General features: G+C 37.7%; 1 protein-coding gene across 3 annotated transcripts in view; it reads left to right on the top strand.

Annotated features, from left to right (window-relative positions):
- The window catches only part of ARHGAP42 (Rho GTPase activating protein 42), a 259,498-nt gene that overhangs the window by 179,826 nt on the left and 56,489 nt on the right, over positions 1–23,183 (top strand). For all 3 annotated transcript variants that reach the window (XM_073239416.1, XM_037025624.2, XM_073239417.1), the window contains 2 exons: positions 11,261–11,362; positions 17,005–17,115. In XM_073239416.1, coding sequence (XP_073095517.1) covers positions 11,261–11,362; positions 17,005–17,115 — 213 coding nt within the window. The remainder of the gene's footprint in view (positions 1–11,260; positions 11,363–17,004; positions 17,116–23,183) is intronic.

Below are 23,183 nucleotides of genomic sequence, written 5' to 3'. Positions count from 1 at the left end.
GATAAAAGCAGTAGAAATTAAGAATCGCATGGGCTAATGCTCAGGAGTGGGTGGCTTTTAGCGTTGGCTTACACAGCTGTTTCTGGCATTCACCAAGGCACTTCAGTAGTTTGGGTGGTGGGTCGTTTCCCCTTGACATTGAATCTGTAGCGGTGGTGCTGTTCATGCTGGTTCTGAGGAAGGTCTTGTGTTTTAGTCCATACTCCACCCTTTTGCTTGTTGTGTGGCCTATCGTTAATTTCGCTTTTTACATTGTATGATGTGGGCATCATAACAGTACATTATTTCTTTCCCAACTATAAGCATGATCTTCCTGAAAGGTCTGTGATAGCTGAATACACAGTATCAGCTTGAGAGAACAAGGCTGTAACTGAGTCTGCAAATCTCTTGACAATGTTGTATTATTATCATAAAGTCATTACGGTAGCACACTTGGAAAGGATTGTCTTTTCGTCTTATCTTGGGAGTGAGTGTACTAGTACTGGGCCCAGTTCATGCTCCTCCCAGGCACTTAGGGCTGGCTCAGTTGATAACCCCAGCCTGTGACTGTCACCTCCTCTCCCTCAAACGTGATCAGGACGTAGTTCCGGCCGGGTCCTCACCGCCCTGCCACAGTGGGACACGAGCAACTGTGCAGCCCAAGCTCAGCAGCAACTCCATCACGTCTGCACTCTTGATGAAGTGACACTGGGGGCCTGGGGCCCTGGGATCTGGCCTCTCCAACAACTGCTGGCCGGGTCAGATGACAATCAGAGTTCCTATCCCAAGGGGTGAATTTTGACCAATTATGGGAAGGAACTGGCTGATAAATCTTGCTTCCTCCTAGTTTATACAGTGTTGTCCTGAGGAGTGTTATGTGAAGCTTGAATGGAGATGTGCCTTCTGCCTGAGCATCTGGTCTGTTTCCTCCTGCTTCTGTGCTTAGTTCATTAATGAGCCCCTGTATTTCCTTCCTTCTCTCTGTGCCTGTCTTCCCCTTTCCCCTCTTCATCCCCAAGGATTGCATGTAAGCTGTGATAGGCAAGCCTTGCCCCAGGTTCTGTTTCCTAGGGATTTTAAAAGGAATTGTATCACTGTAATAAAATTAATTTCCACTTGTTACGGCTTTTACCCCAGAAGTTCATAAAAAATCCCTTCACTTCAGTCCGATACAGTACTTTTCATAAGCAGTCTTTATCTCTCTTTTGTCTCTCCATGTTTGTTCTTCCTTCCATATTATCAATACTTTTTGAGTGTTGTGACTAAGGTTTTTGTTTCTTCAAGCCCTCTGTCATTGAGAACAGAGACATTTGAATTCTGGTCATGAAGAAAAGCTTTGGGTTCCCTTTAACTAAGAAATCCCTAAACTCACCCAGAGTAATTTTCCAAATGTTCTGCCTGGTGTGCAGAGTTGTGTAACCTTAATTTTATCCACGATGCCATGCCAGAACCTGTAAGACTGTGGCCACTCCGGACACTACACACAGTCCTGATTCCAACCTTCCCAGTCTCTCCACAGTCCAAGAGAAGACTGACAGTTGAAACAATCAAAAAACATTCAGGTGCATATCTATTCCAAGGACTAAATAAGTCACCTCTTCTTCCTACTCTTCATATCTTTCACCCCCTTTCTTCCCTTTGTCCCCATTTCATCTGTTCTCTTTATTGTTTTTCACTGCTGTAAGTTTCCCCCTAAGCAGTGTTTTGCTGCATCCCACAAATTTCAATAGGTTGTATTTTCATTTTTATTTAGTTCAAAGTATTTTTAATCTTTCTTGACTTCTCTGAATGCATATGTCATGTCATTTAGAAGTGTGTTGTTTAACCTCTAGTCTTTTATAATTTTCTGGCTGTATGATGATTCCTAGCTTAATTCCACTGTGGCCTGAGAACAGACATGGTGTGATTTCTATTCTTTTAAATTTGCTGAGGTATGTTTCACAATCCAGAAGGTAGCCTACCTTGCTGATGGTTCTGCGTGAGCTTGGGAAGAATGTGTCACCTGTTGGACGCAGTAGTCTATAACGTCCTTTATATCCAGTTGACTGGTGCTGTTGAGTTCAGCGGTGGTCCCACTGAGTTCCTGCCTGCTGGAACTGTCCATTTCTAACAGATGGGTGTTGGGAGTCCCAACTCTGGATTCATCTTTGTTTTCTTGCAGTTCTGTCAGCTTTTGACTCACACAGTTTGATTGTCTGTTATTAGGTTCATATACGCAGTAAGAATTGTTATGTCTTCCTGAAGAACTAACCATTTTTATCATTATGTAATGCCTATCTATATCTCTGATAATTTTCTTTGCTTTGAAGTCTGCTCTGTCTGAAATTAATAGTCACTCTTCCTATCTTTTGGTTAGTGTTAGCCTAGGATATTTTTCTGTATCCCTTTCCTTGTAATACCTATCTACATTTAAAGTTGGTTTCTTATAGACAGCATGTAATTGGGTCTTGTTTTTTGATCCACTATAACAATCCTCTGTGTTTACTGGTGTATTTAGACCACTGATGCTTAAAGTGATTATTGATATAGTTGGACTAATAGCTACCATATTCACTTTTGTTTTCTATTTCTTGTCCTTGTTCTTTTATGCCTTTTTCTGTCTTCCACTCTTTTTCTGCCTTTTGTAGTTTTTAATTGACAGTTTACATGATTTCATTTTCTCTCCTTTCTTAGCATATCAATTATACTTTTTAGAAACTTTTTTTAGTGATTGCCCTAGAGTTTTCAATATACATTTACAGTTGATCCAAATCCACTTTCAGGTAATGCTATACTACTTCACAGGTAGTACAAATACCTTATAATAACAAAATTCTCCTAATTTCTCCCTCCTGTCCCTTACATTACTACTATTATTCACATTACTACTATCATTCGTTTTACTTTAACATAAGCATATATACATTAGCAACAGAATCAAATACATTTTCACTGTTATTTTAAACAAACTGTTATCTGTTAGCTCCATTAAGACTAAGAAAAATTAAAGTTTTTATTTTACCTTCATTTATTCCTTCTCTGATGCTCTTTATACTGTAGATCTGAGTTGCGACTATATCATTCAACTAATTCCATCTCCCTGAAGAGCTTCTTTTAACATTTTTTACTTTGTTATTGCCACCGACACCTCTTCCTTCTTCTCCTTCCTTTTGTAGTTGTACCATAGTTCTTGGATGTTGTTCTGTTTTTCAGTGTTTTTTTCTGTCTGCCTTTCGATTTTGGAAGTTTCTATTGCCAAATATTCAAGCTCAGAGAGTCTTTCCTCAGCCATGACCAGTTTACTAATGAGCCCATCAAAGACATTCTTCATTTCAAACTTTAGCTGTGTTTTTTATCTCAGGCATTTCTTTTTCATTCTTAGAATTTCCATCTCTGCCGACAGTACCCATCTATTCTTGCATGTGGTCTATTCTTTCCTTTGGAGTCCCTCACATATTAATCATAGTTGCAAAAAAAAAAATCCTGGTCTTAAAATACTACCATTCCTGCCTTATCAAGCTCTGATTCTGATGCTTGGTTTGCCTTTTCGAGCTCTGTTTTGCACTGTAGTATGTCCTCTGATGTTTTCTTCATAGCCAGGCATGATGTGCTCAGTAAAAGGAACCCCTATAAATAGGCTGAGTGATAGGGTGGTGAGGTGTGACGGGAGGAGTGGTAGTCTGTAGTCCTGTGGCGAGGTCTGCCTTTTACTGAGCCTGTGCCCCAGGACTGAGCTGGAGCAGTGCCCTCTGCCTACTTTAGGTGAGCCAGAATGCTTAGAGGGGGCTAGAGTTGAGTACTTGCTTTCCCCAGGCCTGTTAAGTTGTGATAAAATAATAATAGGTAGGAGCTGGTAAAATAAGTTTCTCCTAAGGACAGAAGAACAGAAGAACAGAATGCCCTGGCATATTCGAAATGGTTAATTTACCCACTTGTTGTAGAAAACAGGAGGGGTTTTTCTTCAGTCTTCACTATTAGAACCTTGTAGAGCTCCTGGAAGTAAAACCAATAAAACTGTAGGGGCCCCTGTGTGAGTGGCCCCCCTGGAGTTCTTACCTCCCAGACTTGTCCCCACAGAGCCTCTGACAATTCTCCAGTTACAGCACAGCTTTTCCTACGCAGTACGGATATCCAAGGGGATTTCTGCTCTGGTAAATTATGATTCTCTGAATCTTCCTGGCTGGCTCTCTCAATTTGGGGGCCATAGTTTGCCTTGTGACATCATTACTCTGATAGATTCAAGAAGACTTATTAATTTTTCAGTTTGTTTATATCTTTTTACTTCTTGTTAGGACAGGATGGTAACTAAGCTCCCTGCATGCTGGACCAGAAACACGAAGTCCCTTCTTCTTTATCTCTTTTGTCCCCTCCCTCTTTTCATTCATTCTCTTTTTAAGGAGGACGCATTAAAATGAAGTGCTATAATTTTAATTTTCAGGCTGCTTCAGGGTGCATTTTAATGGGCAAACAGTATGGACTTTGGAACTAGGCAATTGATTTTTGTTTGGTTATACACTCTGTCCATTAGAAGCAATGTGATCTCATTCAGATTACTTATCTGATAACGTTTTCATGTTTATGAAATGAAGAAAATTAGTCCTACCTTGTAAGGTTTGCCTGTGGAGATCAAATATGCAAATGACTTTGTAGCCATTTAAGAAAGACTGGTTCCTTCTTTCAGTTTCCCTCAGCCTTGGCCAACCTGAGCCTCAGTGCCAGTCACAAAATGGGTTTTAATAAAGGTTGGAATTACTTCGATTTAATTAAAAAAATAATTTGTGAGTCAGTTGTCAGCATACCCATAGAAAACTTTCTCTTCCCTGTATTCCAATTTCTGTTCCCTTCTTATACCCTCCCAACTTTTGTGTTTTTCCTCCTCCCGGTATTAATTCATCTCTCCAAGTTATTTCTCCTCTTCTCCTATCTTTGGACTGAATTTATTATTGAAGATATACATAGTGTTTTAAAATAATATACAGTGGCTCATAAATCATAAAATAAATCTTCCTTTTCCATTTCACTTCTCCAAATCTCTAGTCTCTAAAGGCAACACTTGTAATTCTTTAACCTGTTGTTTCACATGTACTTCCACTTTTCTAAATAATATACTAAATAATTAATAATACTAATGTTAAAATAATACTACTAATAAAAATACTAAATAATATACTAAAATTTCTAAATAATATACTCACTTTTATATTTCTTGCTTCAATTTTAGGCATTATTAGTTTACTTACTAGGGCATTTGTAGCACCACAAGCCACTACTACTCCATATATATTTCCCCTCCTTCCATCCTCTAAAGATACCGTTAAGTCTTTTTTTTAATAACGAGTGGTCAGTGTTTGTTTAATACATTATATAGGTATATATACACGCACACACACATACAATATAATTATTCATAAGTAAGTCATACTAGGTTCTATGATTACATTTCCTTTCTTACGTGCTTACAGTTAATAATTCTTTAAAAATTTGCATAAAATTCTGTTCACAAATGTATGGCTATGATTGCAAAACATATCTTAATATGTTTGAACACATCAGATATCTTCATTTATTTTTTAAGACATGCCTCCTGGAACTCTCAACTGGTTGCTTAAAATTCATAGGGTTACTAGTCCATCTGGTTTTCATGGAAACCCGTATTACCATTATCCCGAGAATTCCCTTTGCCTTTTTGCACCGTTGTTTTCCTCGATGCCATGTCTTACTGCTCTGACTGACTTCTTTACTTTGTGGAGCACGTTGCTCAGTGTCTCCCTGATAGAGGGTGCATAAGACCCTGTATCTTTGTACATGTTTTTATTCTACTCTGAATCTAGGTTGACAATTTGGATATAGAAATCTAGGTTGGGATTAATTACTCCCTAGAATTTTGAAGGCACTACACCGTTATTTTATAATTTCCTGTGATGTTGTTTATTCATTGTTCTGATTTTTAGTGATTTTATATGACCTCTGTTTTTAGCTTTTCATTTTTGCCCATGGTTTTGTAATATTTTATTGTATGTCTTATGAGTATTTTCTCATTTCTCTTTGTACATATTGTGCCATTTTAATATAGAAACTTCTTTATCAGTTCTGGGAATTTTCATGTATTTTTTTCGAAAATCCCCTCCTTACATTTTTTTCTTGTAGTAGTTCTATTAGTCAGATACTGGGTTTCCTGGTTGATCTCCTAATTTTCTTATCTTTCTTTTTTAGTTCATAGCCCTACTGTATTCATTTACTCATACCTTATTCATATTTCCCTCCTTATATGGCAAATATTCTTATGAGTTGAATGTGTATATTTTTATGTTCTTGTAAAATTGGTACCATTTTCTATGTATGGGTTTTTAATTTACGTAACTGAGTTTGTATTTATCAATTTTGTATGTTATGTTTTTCACTCAGAATTGTGTTTTAAGATCCAACCACATGTAATAGTTCCTTCTCACTTCTGCCTAGCGTTCCATGATCTTCCCCTAATTCATTTTTTGTCAACAAATGAATATCATAGCTATCTTTCTGTTCCCATAGATGCGTGCCCTTGTTCCATTCCCTTATCTTTTCCGTGAGGATCATTTGGGGATGTACACCCAGGGCAAGATATGCCACTTAGTAGTGTGGCTTTTCTGTTTAGAAAGGCTTCATCCTGCAGTCTCACCAGCAGTACATAAAGGTTCCTGTATCTCCATGCACTCAACATGTAACATTATTTAACTTCCTAACTCTTGCTGGCATTTGATAGATACAATGTGATAACTCAATATTTTTAATTTGATTTTCTCATAATTACTAAAGAGTTTTCAAAACTCTTCAAATGCTCATCACCCTAGTGGTTTTTCTCCTTTGTATCTTATTTCTTCATACCCTTCTCCCCTATTTGTTTGTTTTTCTGTCTCTCCAGTTTTGTAGGAGTTCTTTATAAAGACAAATATGAAAGTTTCAGTTCTTAATTTGATCACCTGGTGGTGGTGATGGTGGTGAGGTTATTGCGAATGGGGGAGATGTGGTGAGTCATGCTGGTGAACTAGCCGGGAAGGAGCCCTTTGGGAATGTGGGCTTCAGCAGGTTGAGGAGGAGGGACTCCGGTGTGGGAGAGGGTCGGGAGGCTGGGAATGGTTGGGTTCAGTCACCCACAGGAGGGTCATTGCTGCGTCAGCTATACGGAGATTCTCAACAGCCTGCGTTTCTGCATACTGGGAATTTTCGGGGCCTCAGGAAACTCCTACGCAGCATGTGGTTGGAATATCCTAGCATCTGGCTCTCCTTGGGTTTAAGAGATAGTGATGTCACTCCACGTTGCCATTTTAAGCAGTGAGTAAATCCCACCATCAGAAGAAGAAGGAGTCTGGCCAGGATTAGTATTCAGGAGTGTATCTTATCCTCTCAGTGCTGAGCACAGTGTCAGTTTATAAGAATTCCACAAGTTTTTGAGAAAGAAATTTAGCTTTTGGTATATTATTACTCTTCATATGACTATTTCTATGGTGCATTCACTTGAAGAATTTTTCAAAATATACATGTAGTGCTTATTTACAATGACATAAATGGTTGTAAGGGAAGCTCTGCAATATCCTGTGTGGCAATTATAGTATTGAAATTGTCTTTAAAATCTGATGCATAAATCCTAACATGTTCAGTTTTTTAAAAAAGAAATACAGAAAATATTTTTTCATATTATTTTCAGTAATTTATATCATGGTGACATGAAAATAAAGGTTGCTAAGACAGTTGCTTAAACAAAGCTTCACAGCAGTCTTACAGAAAAAATGCGATTAGAAAGCATTTTGAGAATTTGATTTTTCTGAATGTGGTAGTATCATCATCTCTGGCTCCCTCTTGTGGTCGGGGGTGGCATTGGCTTGACCTTGTTTTTAACAATTGTATATAATTTAATCTTTTTTCTCTGCAAAATAGACCTATAGTTTTTTATTTTTTATTTTTTATTAAGGTATGATTGATATACACTCTTATGCTTTTATGAAGGTTTCACATGAAAAAACAATGTGGTTACTACATTTACCCATATTATCAAGTCCTCACCCATACCCCAATGCAGTCACTGTCCATCAGTGCAGCAAGTTGCCAGAGATCCACTATGTCCCTTCTCTGTGATACACTTAGACCTATAGTTTTTATAAATATTCTGACACTTGTGTTGTTATACACAACAACTTAGAGTAAAACTGACACTGAGAATTTTATTCACATTCCTTGCTTCAGTGTGGAAAATGGAGGTGTGGCTCCACCACAGTTGCTAGAAACTAAGTGATAATATCACTGTGCTCAGAGGAAATGTGTCTAGTTTGGAAAGCAAATTGATTGCACACCCAGAACTCACTTATACTTGTGCTAGCTATAATTGGGTTTGGGGACTAATTTGCTATTATTGATGACCTAACTTAAAATTTTATAATATACACTCAAACATGTATCATGTATTTGTACATACATATGACTTCATTTTAAACAATTTAGTATAAATGCACTCACTGTGGATTAACAACATACCATTATAATGTCTCTTTTTTGTTTTTTATTTTTTGTTTTTTTAGTTATACTATGACAATAGGAAGATAGCAATCACACACAGTATTTAGTAAACATTTATGGGTAATTTTTCCCTTCCCTCTGCAGCACTGGTTTCAGAGAAGATTCTTAGCTTGATATCCACATGTAACAGAGTAGACAAGAAGTAGCTGTTTGCTGTTAAGTTACTTAGTCCAAAGAAGACTTGGCCTGCGTGAGCAGTAAATCATGGCTTTTTGCGGGGAGATGTGAGTTGCACAGAGAAGTGTCCTTTGTTTTCCAGAACATATTTCCGTAGATTATAGTTGTCTTTAATGTGGCATACTCCTTTAACTCAGCTCCTTAATTTTATGCTAAAACATAGTGTATTTTTGTGGTCTATAACTTTGGAACCTTTGAGTTGATTACTTTTGCTGGCCCAGTAGTGTGACTGGCCAGGATTTGAATAAGTGTCCAGGAGGTGCTTCTGGGAATGATTATTGTATTGCCAGGAATGCTAGTGTGTTGGCACTGAATTAACATTTCCAAACAAAGCTAGAAGTGTAGTCACTATAGCTGAGTTCTTTTCTCCCAAACCAGTTTATTATTCTTCTATGCACAGTGAGAAATTTTAAGTGTAAAAGGAAAGTGAGGCAGTTTTGTGCACGCTACTGTATATAATGCAGCAGGTTGCTCGCAGTGTTCATGTACCATCAGGACTGAGCTAAGGCCATTTGTGCAGAATTGTCCCTTGTATCATGGATATTGGTTTTTTGAACAAGTGGAATGTGTGTGAGGGACTTTGGTGCCCAGTGTTGTAAGAGGAGGAACTTCATTAAATATTTATTGAGCATTCCCTCAAATATTCAATTTTAAGGAAAACAGTATATACATAAATTTCTCTACTACAGTGTAGAGCATGAACACTGTATGAAACCCATCTGTAAAGCTGTATGAGCATTCAAGAGGAAGAGAGAGCTGATGGTGAGGGAATTAGCTGTATTCGAGCTGGATGCTAAAAGTAGTATAACTTGAATGTGTGAAAGTTGGAAGAAAAGAGCATTTATGTCATAGGAGAAGTGGCCTAGAGAGGGAATAAAAGGGCTCAGAAGGGCTAGTGAGAGAGCCTTTTGGAAAACTGAATTGATCAGATCTGTCGTGGACATGAAACACCAGGTTAAAGAGTAACATGAATGAATCATGAAGTGTCCACCCAGGTGTCTGTCCCAGCAGTGGGGAGGACACTCCCCCACCCTGAGCCTGGACCCCTCTGCTTCCTTTTGGGTCTGCTCTGCTACTCTGTGTTTTGTTAATGTGAGTTCCTCCGCAGACTCTTTTTGGATGGGAATACCACTCTTTATTTAACAATTCTTTCTTTTTGTAGGACCATATTTTCTCCTTAAGTAATAAGAATCTTTTGAAGATTTTGACTTGTTTTTTCTCATTTACCAGCATAATATTTTATTGTACATCATACTTCCTAAATAGCCTAAAAGTGACTTGAACATTTATAGCAGAACTCTACTTGCTTTTCCCTATTCAACAAAATTTTACCAGCTAACTTTCTGAAGTTCTATATAAGGAGCTAGATCATGATGGATTCTTGGAAATATAACTGAGGAGATAAAAAGTCCAGAAATGCCGCTGGATCCAAATAGAATTACCTGTCTGTTAACCTATACTTGACCACCTAAGATAGCGGGAAGGACAGGCCAGAAGCCTGCCTGCCTTCTGCCTTTTTCCCCTCCTTCCCACCTCCTTCCCACCTCCTCCCGTCCATATGTACATTATTTTTATTTAACCTCCTTCAAATTCTTATGGAGGTAATGAAAAAGCATTATGCATGACAGTCATATAATTTGTTAAAAATAACAAAGCCTGAATCTCTGACTGTGGGAAACAAGAATTTGCATTTTGAATAAGCTTAAAAATACTCGAATCTGGTTAAAGTGGTCCAACAATTGCCCTTCCAGAAATACTGAAATCACTTCTTTGGCCAATAAAATTTGAGTGTGGTTAACTAGTATTTATTTCATGTGGACTCGTAAATGGAAAAAGGCATACCTGGTGGGTAACATATTTATAGTTGGAGAAGGTTATATGCCCAAGCATGTCCTATTCCACTTAGGATTTTATTCCATTTGCACATCTATAGAAGCATGCTATAAGGTGAAAGGTAAAGTCACCCTCCACAACAGGCTAGCCGGGTGACAGCTACCCCTGTGCAACAGTGTCATTGTAGGGACACGCAAAGTTCAGCTAATAGTTATATTGAGTGTATATGATATACATTTTACTGATCCTTTTGATTTGACTTTTAACTGTCTTGTTTATTTCATGCTACCAGCATGTAAAAAGTCCATTTTCTTACATTTCAAGAATGAATTGTGAGAAATGTCAGGTGTCTTTTTGTGGCTGGGAAAGATTTCTTGAAAAGTGTCTGCGAGTGGTTCTCTAAATTGATTATAATTAGCTCATCTGAATCACCAAAAAGCATTAAGAGAGACATTTTCTTTTGGTCTTATCCCAGACTTATTAGACCAGCATCTCTTGTTGAGAAAGCACTCATAGTGATTTTCCTGTAGCCAGCCTGGTCCCCTCTACACTATTGTTCCAAGATCATCTTTGGGAGAAGAATACATACTCATATGAATTGTGTTTCACATCCCTCTTCATGAAGTTTTGGTACTTGCTCAATCTTTATTAAGTAATTTTATTGTATATCTGATGGGCATGGTGAAAATCAAGGTTTTCTTGATTCTCTCATTTGAATGTTGTTGTTACTGTTATCTCCTAGGATGGAAAGAAGAAGTTTGACAAGGAAAGTGAAAAATACTATTCTATTCTTGACAAACATTTAAATTTGTCTGCAAAAAAAAAGGAGTCTCATTTGCAAGAGGTAAGCTTTTCCTACTGAAATGTGGAAAGGGCACCAACATTAAGGCTTGTGAAGTACAAATTCCCAAAGGTAGAAGTAAGTATCTCAGAATCTGCTGCTCTTTATAGAATAACAATGATAAGAATAGCTCACTTAATGAGTACTTACTGTGGGAAGGCAGTGTGCTGGGTATTTGACATGCTTTATGACGTTTAATATTAATACGTCCAAGTGAAAGATTAGTACTTCCTTCAACAGTGAGAAGACTTTTTTCTTTTTCTGCTTGTTGGGTATACTCTAAATTGCAGGATCTACCAGACTCATATTATAGCTTTTTAAAGGGCTGTAGGCTCATCAGAGTCTTGGTCAGTATGAGAGATCACACTTAGATGTTGCTTAAACTGTCTATCAAGTGTTTTAAAAAACAACTTTATCCTAGTCTTAAAGTCCTCTGAAGATATGCTTCAGTTTTTCCAGACTGCCTAACTCAGTATACTTGGCTTATTAGTGGTCCTCAGTCCCACAAGCTGTGGTAAAACAGAATATCCATCTTGTCCTGTATTTAGTTGGTGCCTGGAAAAACCTATTACATGATTAATAATGTTCTCCACTCGCCCCATTTCACACACACACATGAGCACATACTTCTGCCCCACGCGGCACACCCCCAGCAGAACAGAACATGGAGAGTGTGCCAATGTAGCTCCTCAGAGCACATAATGGAAATAAGGAAAGATGTGGCTTGCTTTTGTTTTTGTTCTCCTCTACCCTCCCAGGAATTAAACCTGTTGTACAAGATGCTGTCATACGTGTATTTAATTCTGTAGCGTGGCATCAAAAGTCATCTGCTGCTTTCCAGAGTAGCTCTGGTCCTTCTGTGGGCACCACGTTTATTAAATCGTTTTCGGAAAGACCCCTTTGCACCTCCTCACCTGCACTGCATAGCTGACTCCGTATGCATTTTCTCATGGAAAATAAGTGGCTGCCCATTTCCAGAACCGAATTAGGGGTCAGCTTGTGTTGATAAAGTTTCAAGGCCATCAGTTAGATCATTGGAGTAAGCAGAATTAGACACAGACTTGTCAAGATTATAGGCTTTACAGTAGATGAAAAGAAGTAGTATTTCATAAGTGAGTGGATTATTTCTCCTAAGCATAAAAATAAGAAGAAATCATAAAGGAAATGTAGAAAGATAAGAATGCATAAACATGATCTCTATTTCAAAAAACTCCAAAACAAAATAAAGGGTAAATTGTTAGGGAATTTATACAACGTAGGACACAGGATTATCATCTCTTATGTAAAAGATGTATTTGCAAATTGGTATGAAAAGAACAGTCTCAGTGGAAAAATATGGAGTCAGAATATGAAAGGGCATTTCATCAAGGAACTATACAAAGTGTAATAAATATTGAAAGCTTCAATGTATTAAAACAACAATAGCAGGATGTTAATTTATTAAAAGATATATCCATTGTTAATGAATTCATGGGAAACTGGACATACTTTTGCTTTTCTGTTGGATACATTAAATCATTGAATCATTCTTGCGGTAAATTTGACAATATTTCAAAGATTTTAAATGTGCAAGATAATTGAACTTTCTATTGGCAGGAATTTACCCAAGATAAATTACCAGAGATAAACACAAAAATAAATTGTATAAATATGTCGCTCCAGGAGTTACTCACAATGCCAAATTTTAGAAACATCTCGAATGTTACAAAAGAATGGGGCAAATACATCACTTGTACCAAATTGGAGTGTGATATGGCTGTGAAAGTTTTATTTGGAAAATCTTTTAAGAGCATTTGGAAATATTCATTAGATAAAATGGGGGAGAGGGGAGCAAATTTAAACCAGAATGTATGGTATTATTCAGGTTTGCTTAAAAACAAGCTTTAATGTGTTACCTGTGAAAATATTAATGATGGAATTGCAGTTCCTATGGCCTTTACACTTCTCTGTTATAAAAATGATTTATGGGTAAACTTACAATAATGAATATGTATTATTATTATATTAAGCTTAAAAAAGTAGAGGGGAAAAAGAATTCCTTTTAGAAGTCCAGATTTTGGTTTTCCATGTGTCGCAAAATACTCCTTCAGTGATTTCCCTTACGCCCACCTCCCAAATGAGGGGGATCCCTGAGGTTCTACCCTACATCTCTGTTCTTACCCTTCCCTGTGTCCCTGAAATCTCTTCTACCCCCACACTGTCTGTAACATCTTGATGAGGGTCTTCCAGGGCACAATTTCATCATTCTTGGCCATCTTTGCACTGCGTGGCTGACTGGTTCCCAGGACCAGTGGGGCATGTGAAATCTCACCCATCACCATTTTCTCAAATGTGCTGCTATTTCTTATTTTTTAAATTCTCTGTTAGTGCAGGTATTATTTGTTGTATCAAACTTATCTTTGGCTTTTTTCCCCCTTGCTTCTCTTACCCATATCCTTTGACTTCTCTTCCTCCCTTCTTTCTTCTCTGTCTTACAGATATGCCAAACACTGTTACCCCTGTCAGCTGAGAGGTCTCCTCGTCTTAGCATGCACCCAGCTCCACCATTTAATCAAGGATTCTACAGTGTTCACACTTTCATCTCCTTGAAATGCTGCTTTGACAAGTCAACACCTTCCTTAATCTTTTGCACTTTCTATAGGTTGAAGTTTGCACTTACTCAGTCTTTTCTGCCTTAACTCTCACTTCTGACTGTTCCAAACCAAATCTTTTGATCTACTGAAGCATAACTTTTTCCTGACTGTATCCCCTCTCTCAAACTCTTTTCCTTTTAGCTCCATCTACTCTAAATGTCTCCATTCGTCAGAATCCAGCTTAAATTTTCTCCTCTGGGAATGCTTTGACAAATAGCATCTGAGGCTTCTTCATCTCTTTCATACTGTGAGAGCTTACTGTAGGTGGGGAAGAGTTTAGATATCTGAAGAACTATATGGTTTTCTGAAGAAATTAACTTGGTTTCTTACTAGGATGACTTTAATATCCCCTTTGCCATGTAAAACACAGCTTATACCTATTATTCAGGCATAATTATGACTAGTGCTTCTTTTCAGTTTTAAAAGCTTGGGCAACAAATTGTATGGTTGTCCTACTTATTCAGTGTAAAATACATAGCAACAGAGCTGGTTGGTGAATAAGCAAGTGTCTGTTACTGAACCACACACTATGAGCTTAGGTACTAAAGGGATTCATCTTAAGTAAAAGAATGCCTTTCTAAATCTTAGACTGCAAGAAATTAAGCTGTGGTAGTCCTTAAGCTGTGTACATTCTGGATAACCTTTTGTTATATCAAATTTGGTTATCTAGATTGGAGACAGTGGAAAACATCTATAGCAAATGGTAATAGTCATCCTTTTTCTTGTCCTCTTTTGCTGAGATGGGATTATGCAGGGTAAATAAGTTCTTGAGGAAATGACTCAATACTCATGTCAGGGTCCCTGAGACCACTCCCAGGTTGGTGAATTGCTAGGCAGACTCATGGCTGTGATTTATTATAGTGAAAGGACATACAGAAGAATCAGCAAAGGATGTATAGGGTAAAGCTGCCAAGAGCCCTCTCTGGGTGGAGACCGAAAAAAACATATGTTTAACTCCCCCAGCTATGAGTTGTGACAACACGTGTGAAACGTTGTATATTGGAAACTCATTATAGACTGAGTACCCACGGTTTTTATTAGGGGCTGATCACACAGGTACCCTTTGCTTATTATGTACCCCGATTCCAGACTCCCAGAGGGAAAGCAGGTGTTGAAAATAAACCACATTGTTTACACAAACAGAATAGCCACAGTGAGCTACACTTCCCCATTAGGGTTGGGGGAACCTTCCTGAACCCACATCCCCACCTGCCAGCCAGGGACCAGTCTCGCAGGTGCACCTGTTAGTCGGTAGTGTTTAGGCCTACTGTGTGAATGACTTCTCTGTGTGGCTTTGTTGACCACAGATACTGTCTTAGGCCTTAAAGGTGTCTCTCAGCATGCTAGTTTGTTCCCATGTGCTCGCTGATACAATCAGTGACATTATCTTTTAAAGTAAACAAAAGCTTCAGAAATAACTTGTGGAATAGAAAGGTATATCTGAGACTGAAATATCCTTGCATCCTTTACACCCCATGATGTACCAGAGATTTCTCTCGGAGAGCCAATTTTCTCATCTCTTTCTAATGCCTCAGTGATGTTGAGTGTGTGGTTTGGAACTGGCTATCTGGGGAATAATTAACCAGTAAATACTGCAAATGAGGCTCCCCTTCCCTGCCAATTGTTAAATATTTATTAGCATACAATCACCTATACCTTTTTAACACTCATTCTATAAACTGTGTGTTCCTCTAAACAATAGTGAGAAGAAAATAAACATGATTTATGTTGAAATGCTGATTTTCTTTTGTTGGCATGTGTGTGTGTGTGTGTGTACACACACACACACACACACACACACACAAACACTCTTTGGGAACTGAGAAGGCTGTAGTACAAATGTCCTTCCTGATTTATATGTTGTTCTTACATATTAGTTAGAAACTTGAATTCTCAACTTTAAAACTCCCTAGTGAATTGTTAATACCACTTGGTTATTTTTACTTATATAAATTTATAGTAAGTATATACAATTATTTTTAAAGGTGTTTCAAATGAAGTTTTAAGATACTGTGATGTCCAAGCCAGCAAACCTATTTTTATCTTTTTTTTTAAGGAAGTTTTTTTTTTATGTGAAATTATCATTTTAAAATGGCTCCAAAGCAATTTTCTATTCCCAAACTGTTATTGGAGGACACTTAGTTCCACACAGCCTGTTCTTTCATCTGCTTTTAGTAATCTGAGCTGGGAGAGCAGTGCGAGAAACTGGGCAAGAAGAGAAATCCATGGCTCTGCTAAACCAAATCAGTTTTAAGGGCATCTGAGGATGACAGTGGGCATAGAAGAGAGGCAACGTCGAAAAGAAATGATCTCAGTCACACTTCTCCCACACTTTATCAACAGACCCTCACTGCACTTTTAAAGAAAAAAAAATGTGCCGAGCATTAAAAGAGCAAGATGCATTAGGTTAGAACCACTGTAATTTTTTATTTTTTGCTTCCACCACTATTCTCTTTCTAAGAGTTTACCTAGTTTACTGCTGCTTAATCCTCTCAGCTGATTCTCCCCCATTAAAATCCAGATTTGTGCGCAGTGTTCAAGGTCTTTTCTGTGATGCCAGCCTTGTCCTTCCTGTCCGCTTATTCACTCTGCAGCCAAACTGTCAATCATTCATGTGACTGGAGGTTTTCATGGGAGTGGCCCCTTCTTATCTTTGTTCACTGCCAGTTGGTCATCTTAAGATTCAGTTCAAGCCACCACCATTTTCTCCCAGAATTTTTTCCTATAAATAGATTTTCATATACATTTATATACATCTTTTATAATTTGTTTTAATGTAGTGAATGATGTATGCTTCCTCTGTGTGGTTTTTTTTCCTTCCCACTTCATACCCTATAAGTTCTTGGGGGCAAGAACTGTGTTTTTCCTATTCCAAAGACCTAACTGCTATGTCAAAACTTTTTGTAAGACTTAATAAAGATTTCAGGGTGGAATAGGATTTGAGTCTTTCTCCACATAGAACCATCCACAGCCATTCCTTGTATCATAATTTGCCTGTTTTTTGTTCTTTAGGCAGATACACAGATTGACCGAGAACATCAAAACTTCTATGAAGCATCACTAGAATATGTCTTTAAAATTCAAGAGGTTCAAGAGAAAAAGAAGTTTGAATTTGTTGAACCAGTAAGTTTTAACTTCCCTATAAAATAGTAGATCTAGCACATCCTACAGAAAAAAAACAGCTTGTAATTTTTTTCTGTTACATTATGATTTTTAAAAATAAAAGGGAAGGGAGAGTGGGGGAAGGTGAGTAGGTGGAGCCCAGAGCACCATGAAGGCCGGAGGCCGTCCTGTGTGAGGATGTGGTGGTGGATTCGCCGTCAGAGCCTTAGAATGTACAGGCGTAGGGTGTGTCCTAAGGTAGGCTACAGACTTCAGTTAATAACGTCTTAGATTTGGGTTATTTTAACAAATGTACCACACTCTGTAAAATGTTAATATGGGGGAGCTGTGCGTGGGTGGAGATTGAGGGGGCATAAAAAAACTCTGTATTTCCTACTCAAGTTTTCCATAGACTCAAAATTGCTCTTCAAAATAACCTACTAATTGAAAAAAAGATAAAAAAAGTAAAAGTATATACATAGTATATATGCATAAGTGAAGACATCTCACCACTAAAGTGACTCATTTACAAACCATAAGGTGAGGGGAGAAAACAAGGCTGTGTTTCCCCTTTGTTCTCTCCACTTCCTTGCAAGACTGAGACCTGTCTGACTACTCTGGAAGTCATTATGGAAAAGAACAGGTGGCTGGTCTTCATTTTGCTTAGCATTTCATCCCCAAGTAACGCCCTAGTGTGTTACAGTGTTGCCTGAAGCCTTATCAGTGATGCATAAAGGTAAGTTCTGTAAGTCAAGATCATCTTCTGTTGATACTCAGTGGGATTCCCATGAGACGGAGGCAGCAGGAGACAAGGGCAACAATAATAACGTGGGCAATCTGATAGGTAATTGAAGCCATACTTCTCTTCTGACATCAGTTTTTTTCCTTGTAATTTAAGTAAAAAGTAAAAGTACCTGGTTTCTATTTTAGTGGAGAAGGTAGGGAGAAGGGAAGGGAAGACACATTTTAAAGTATATTTGACAAAGTTCATTTCCATATGGAAACCAGTCAGTGATTTCCCAAAGATGATGGAAACCGGGAGAGAAGAGAGGCTGGGAAGAGTTTAAGTCCCTGACTGATTCCTGGTACCTCTGCTTCACTCTCCCCCTCAGTGGGAGCCACTTGATTCTCTCCGGTAAACTGGACATTTGACAAGTTTAGAAGGCCAGCTCCTTCCGCTAGACAGATTTAAGGAACTGGAGGCAATGGCATAGGCTCAGGGTTGTAATCTTTGCCTTAATTTGGGATGAAAGTCTTAACTACAACTTCTCTTTGGCAAACAGCTAAATCCTTAAATCCCTCAGAATGAGTTGGTAACCTCTTATTTAGAAGCTGCTTTGCGCATCTGATTAAACTGTATATGACAGAGGGAGCCTTTGAAGCTCAGGCTTCATGGACACCTAGTCAGCTTTAACACTCCCTAGTCTAAGAAGATGACCAATACCTAAAATTCCTACTTGCTTCTCATCAATCAAGTCCTGTTTACAATTCTACCCTGGGTATGGCAGCCTCTGTACTTGTTGGCAAATTTCCTTCCCAGACCTGCCTCTTGGGGCTTTCTGAATTTTAGTCGTTGACGCCAGACCTTTAGAGCAGCTGATTAACTCTGACGGCATTCCGTCGTACTTCCTCCTTGCCCATCCACTCCCTTCAGACATTGTGCTTACCTGCTCGTGCTGCTCTGCCTCACACCCGGAATGGTCTTTTCACCTCTGAGACCTCTCCTGGAGAGGGACGTGTGGATGGCCTGTTCCCTGTCTAAGCCTCTTGTATAGTGCATCCATCCTGGTTGGAAACAGGGAACTAGACCATTCTGTAAGATGGTGTCAGATGTATAAAGAGAGATTATAAAATTGTTTGCTCACAGGTGACAAAAAGGAATCATAAGAATTTATGAATTCCTATCGTAATACATATAGAGAAGGGGAAACTGTTCTTTTCTGAGAAGTCTTCTATAATGCATGCCTTTCTTCTGACACCACAATCAAAATCGATGTTAAATTTGTCTTTCTTCCAAAATATTTTCTTGACTGCTGTACTTTTCCTATTAGGATGTCTGGCCAAACCAAGTACTGTCCGTTTACTCTCGTTCACATTTCTATCCAGAAAGTCTCATCCATGGGGTTTTACTTAATTTCCATTTCACTAATGAGAACAATACAAATGGGAGCATGAAATGTGGGACATGTTGCTCTTTAGGTTGTGCATTTACAAATTAATTTGGAGGAAATAGTTTTTAAAATTTGAAGAACAAAGCCCCCAGGAGCTATAAACATACAAACAATTGAGGACAGATTATTCGGCAGAAATCCAATTCCTGTGGCATTATTGTTTAACATTACAGAAATCTAGCAGTCTCTTCTAGTTCTAGCATAGATTTTTTTTTAACAAGTAAACATTAGAGTAAAGCAAAATGCCCTACGGATGGTACCTATCTCAACAGATTATATCAAGTGGAAAATATAAATATGGGATGGCTGGCATTAAATATCATAAAATGAGAATATTGATATATTTGAGATAATTTTACATTGCTTCAATTAATGTCAAGATTCTTCTACTTGGGATAAAACTTCTACAGAATATTCAGATGGTATTAGGAGTAGAATAAATACTCCTACAGTGTCATTATTCCAAGAAAAAGTTAGATCTAATACAAAGAAAAATAAGGAAGATTTATAATTTATTTTTATAAATAAGCTATGTTGTTAAAAAGTATACAGAGAGCCAGATTTTTAAACTCAGTTCCCCATTATCTATGTAATTTTAATGGCCCCTTTTTTTCCATTTGTCACATCTTATCTAGACAGAGATTGTAGTTGACTGGTGCTCTCTAGACCTGTGCAATCCAGTGTGGTAGCAATTAGCATGCATGCCTATCAAGCACTTGAAGTGATAGTTGAGACTAAGATGGGCTGTAATTGTGAAATACACACTGGATTTCAAAGACTCATCACAGCAGCATGTAAAATATCTCACTAAAACCTTTTATATTGAATACATGCCAAATGATATTATTTTGTATATATCATGATAAATAAACTAATTTCACATGGTATAAGTTTTGTTTTAATGTGACTACTAGAAAATTTTAAATTTCACATTGGTTTGCATTTGTGGTTCACATTGTGTTTCTGCCGAACAATGCTAGATTTCATTCTTTCAGATTCATAGTAGGCCTATAATGGTGGGAAAGAGAACAGAGAGGGAAACACATGTCTTCTAACTCTTGATTGCAAGATCTCTGTACTTCTCAAAGTTGGTCAGAGCTTATGATAATTTTGAGGGATTGGGAGAAAAGTTGTGAGAAGTATGCTGGACATGAACAGCTTGTATAAGAGAGCTGAACCCAAGTGTATTGGGAGCATATTATGTATATGGAAGCTTGTGGCTCAGAAAATCAAAAGAATCTTTTTTATGACTTAACTCCCATATGGTTCACTCAACTGCAGTCAGTGTATGTTTTGATCGCCTCCTGTGAGCATATTTGGTTGAAACTAATGTTGTACAAGCAATATTATCTGCTATGTGTTTTCTCAGTGTTATGTCACAGGAGCCCCAGAATGGCTTTATTATTATGTAATTGTTATCTTTCCAGATGAGGAAGTTAAGTCACAAAAAGATTTTGGTTGTCTGAGGTCACAAACCTAACAGGGAGAGCCAGGAATGCTGAACCCATATCTGAAGTCCCCGTATATGTAGCACCACTGACTGGCTAAATGGCTGCTTGGTTACAAAAATTAGTTCTCTTAACTGTGTGATCTGACCGAGTAAAATAGATGACCATAGAAAATTGTGCTGTAAAGTTATTTTAATTCCTTAAAGTTAGGAGAAGAAAATAAGAGGTTGACCTTTACTTTGGTGAAGGACATTGAATCAGTCCACATACCTGTCCACTCATTCATTGCTTCCTCCATGCTTTTTCATTATCCTATTTGAAAAGTTCTCTCCCTAGGCCACAGTTGATTGACCACTTTCCATTTTGAGACAGAGATGTATAATGACTGAGTGGCAACAAAATGGAATTTGGCTCCAATTATATAGCTGTGCAGATTTGATACATTTTTCAACTTCTGTGAGGCTCAGGTCTCAGAATTTGGGGCAAAAACTGTATGCAGTTCTCAGGATTGTGGTCAGGTTCAACCAATGCAGGCGATGTGCAGAGCAAGTGCCCGCTGTGGCGTTAGCATCAGCAAGGTACAGTTAGTGTGAACTCTTATGTGGGCTGTTGTCACTAGACAGGAAAACAGTATTAACACATCATTTATTAGTGTGTCTTCAGAGCCAGATACTTTTACAAAAAGCATGTTTTTAATTTTAACATGTTTCTAAATATACATCTAATTTCTGTAGGAGCATTTTCATATTATTCTTTTCAGACTTCATTTTAGTCTTTTTGCATTTTTTAAAAAATAAGGAAAATGTAGATAAAACATTGTATAATATCAACTAAAACATACTCTTTTAGTACTCTTCCCTTAGTCTGTTAAATTTAATTTTAAATTGTTTGCTGAATAAAATTTTACTTGGTTTGCTTAATATGCTTTAGCTCATTATATCATGAAGTATCCTATAAAATACTTTTTTGGGTTCTCTAAAAAAGTTGGAATAATTTCAAGACTGCCCAAGAGCTACACTCCAATTTTAAAAAGTCAGATAGACCTGTGAGTTCCGAAAGTTAAACCTCTTTGTGTTCTTTTCAATATGATTGGTTACATTTAATATATGAAATTTAATTTAGGGTAAATTAAAGTGAGCCAATAAGACAGCACCATTTTTTTCAAAACTCTTGTAGGGTCGGGCTAAAGGTTAAATTTCTATCCTGATGAGAACCAGAGGCAATCATTCTATGAAAATAAAAGGATAAAGCTCTCCTCGTGTATCTTAAAATCTGTATTGTTCCAGGATTTACTTTAGGTGCTGTATTGAAAATCTGTAATTTGCAATAGCAGTTAGTGAATAGAATTTTGGAAAAGTGAGAAAATCATATCCTATTTGTTTGGTTGGCTCATTCCCTTGTAGTTCACTTTAGAAATCAGTCATGTAAAGGCCTGATTGAAATATAGCTTCTGCTGGACTTTAATCATCTTGATGGCTACTTTACCTTCTTTTCTGTTGAGTTGAAAGATAAGCTAACTATTCTTTGTTGCTCCTGTTGCTTTACCACCAAAGTTTACCTCTGGCCTCTTCATCTGCATCCCATCCCCTTGGAATCCTAGAAAGTCACCTTCGGGAACTCCAATGATTCTTCACTGCTGAGGCAATCTGTATAGCCATGACCTCAGTAAGTTTTGCTTCTTCAAATGAATTGAATCTGCAAACATATCTGTCAGTCATTCATTCGTTCTGCATCTTCTTCTCATCACTCTCTTTTCAAAGTTGTTGCCCCAGGCTGCAGCTCACTGGCCACTTTCCATCCTTGGCTCTTCCTTCAATTTTCTCATTTATTTGGTTAGATTTTAATTCTCTTTCATTTCCATTCAATAAACTACTCTAAACATCTATGCACTAGACTTTTTTTTTCTCTTCAGTCATTTTAAGGCTATTCTCTAAGATATTTATAAGCTTCCTCCAAGTAAGGAATAACAAAGAACTACAGGTTTAATTCACAGATAGAGCAGTTGTACAGGATGAAAATTGATATTTTGCCTTTGACCTACTTTTCCATTCTTCTTAGAGGTTTCTGTGGCCGGATGTGGAGGTCTATATAAGGTTTTGATTTCTTTTAGTTCATTATGGTGCTCTGTGTATATGAGAAGTGTTTGTTTTTATTTTCTTAAAATCAGTCTTTATTGGGATGTAATTCACATAACCATACAATTCACCCATCTTCAGTTAATTTTTGTGTTGATGTGAAGTAGGAATCCAACTTCATTCTTTTGCATGTGGCTATCCAGTGGTCCAAGAATCATTTGTTGAAGCAACTATTCTGTACAGGTCTTGGCCTTCTTAATGAAGATAAGTTGGCCATAGGTTTATTTCCAGACTCTTGGTTCTCTTCCATTGACTTATGTGCCTATCCCTGTACCAGTTGACACTGCATTGATTACTATGACTCTATATTAAGCTTTGAAATTGAGAAATGTGAG

This window comes from Manis javanica, chromosome 6, assembly GCF_040802235.1.
Source record: "Manis javanica isolate MJ-LG chromosome 6, MJ_LKY, whole genome shotgun sequence".
Lineage (NCBI taxonomy): Eukaryota > Metazoa > Chordata > Mammalia > Pholidota > Manidae > Manis > Manis javanica.
The sequence above is the reverse complement of the archived record's forward strand: the minus strand, read 5'-3'. Positions and strand labels throughout refer to the sequence as shown.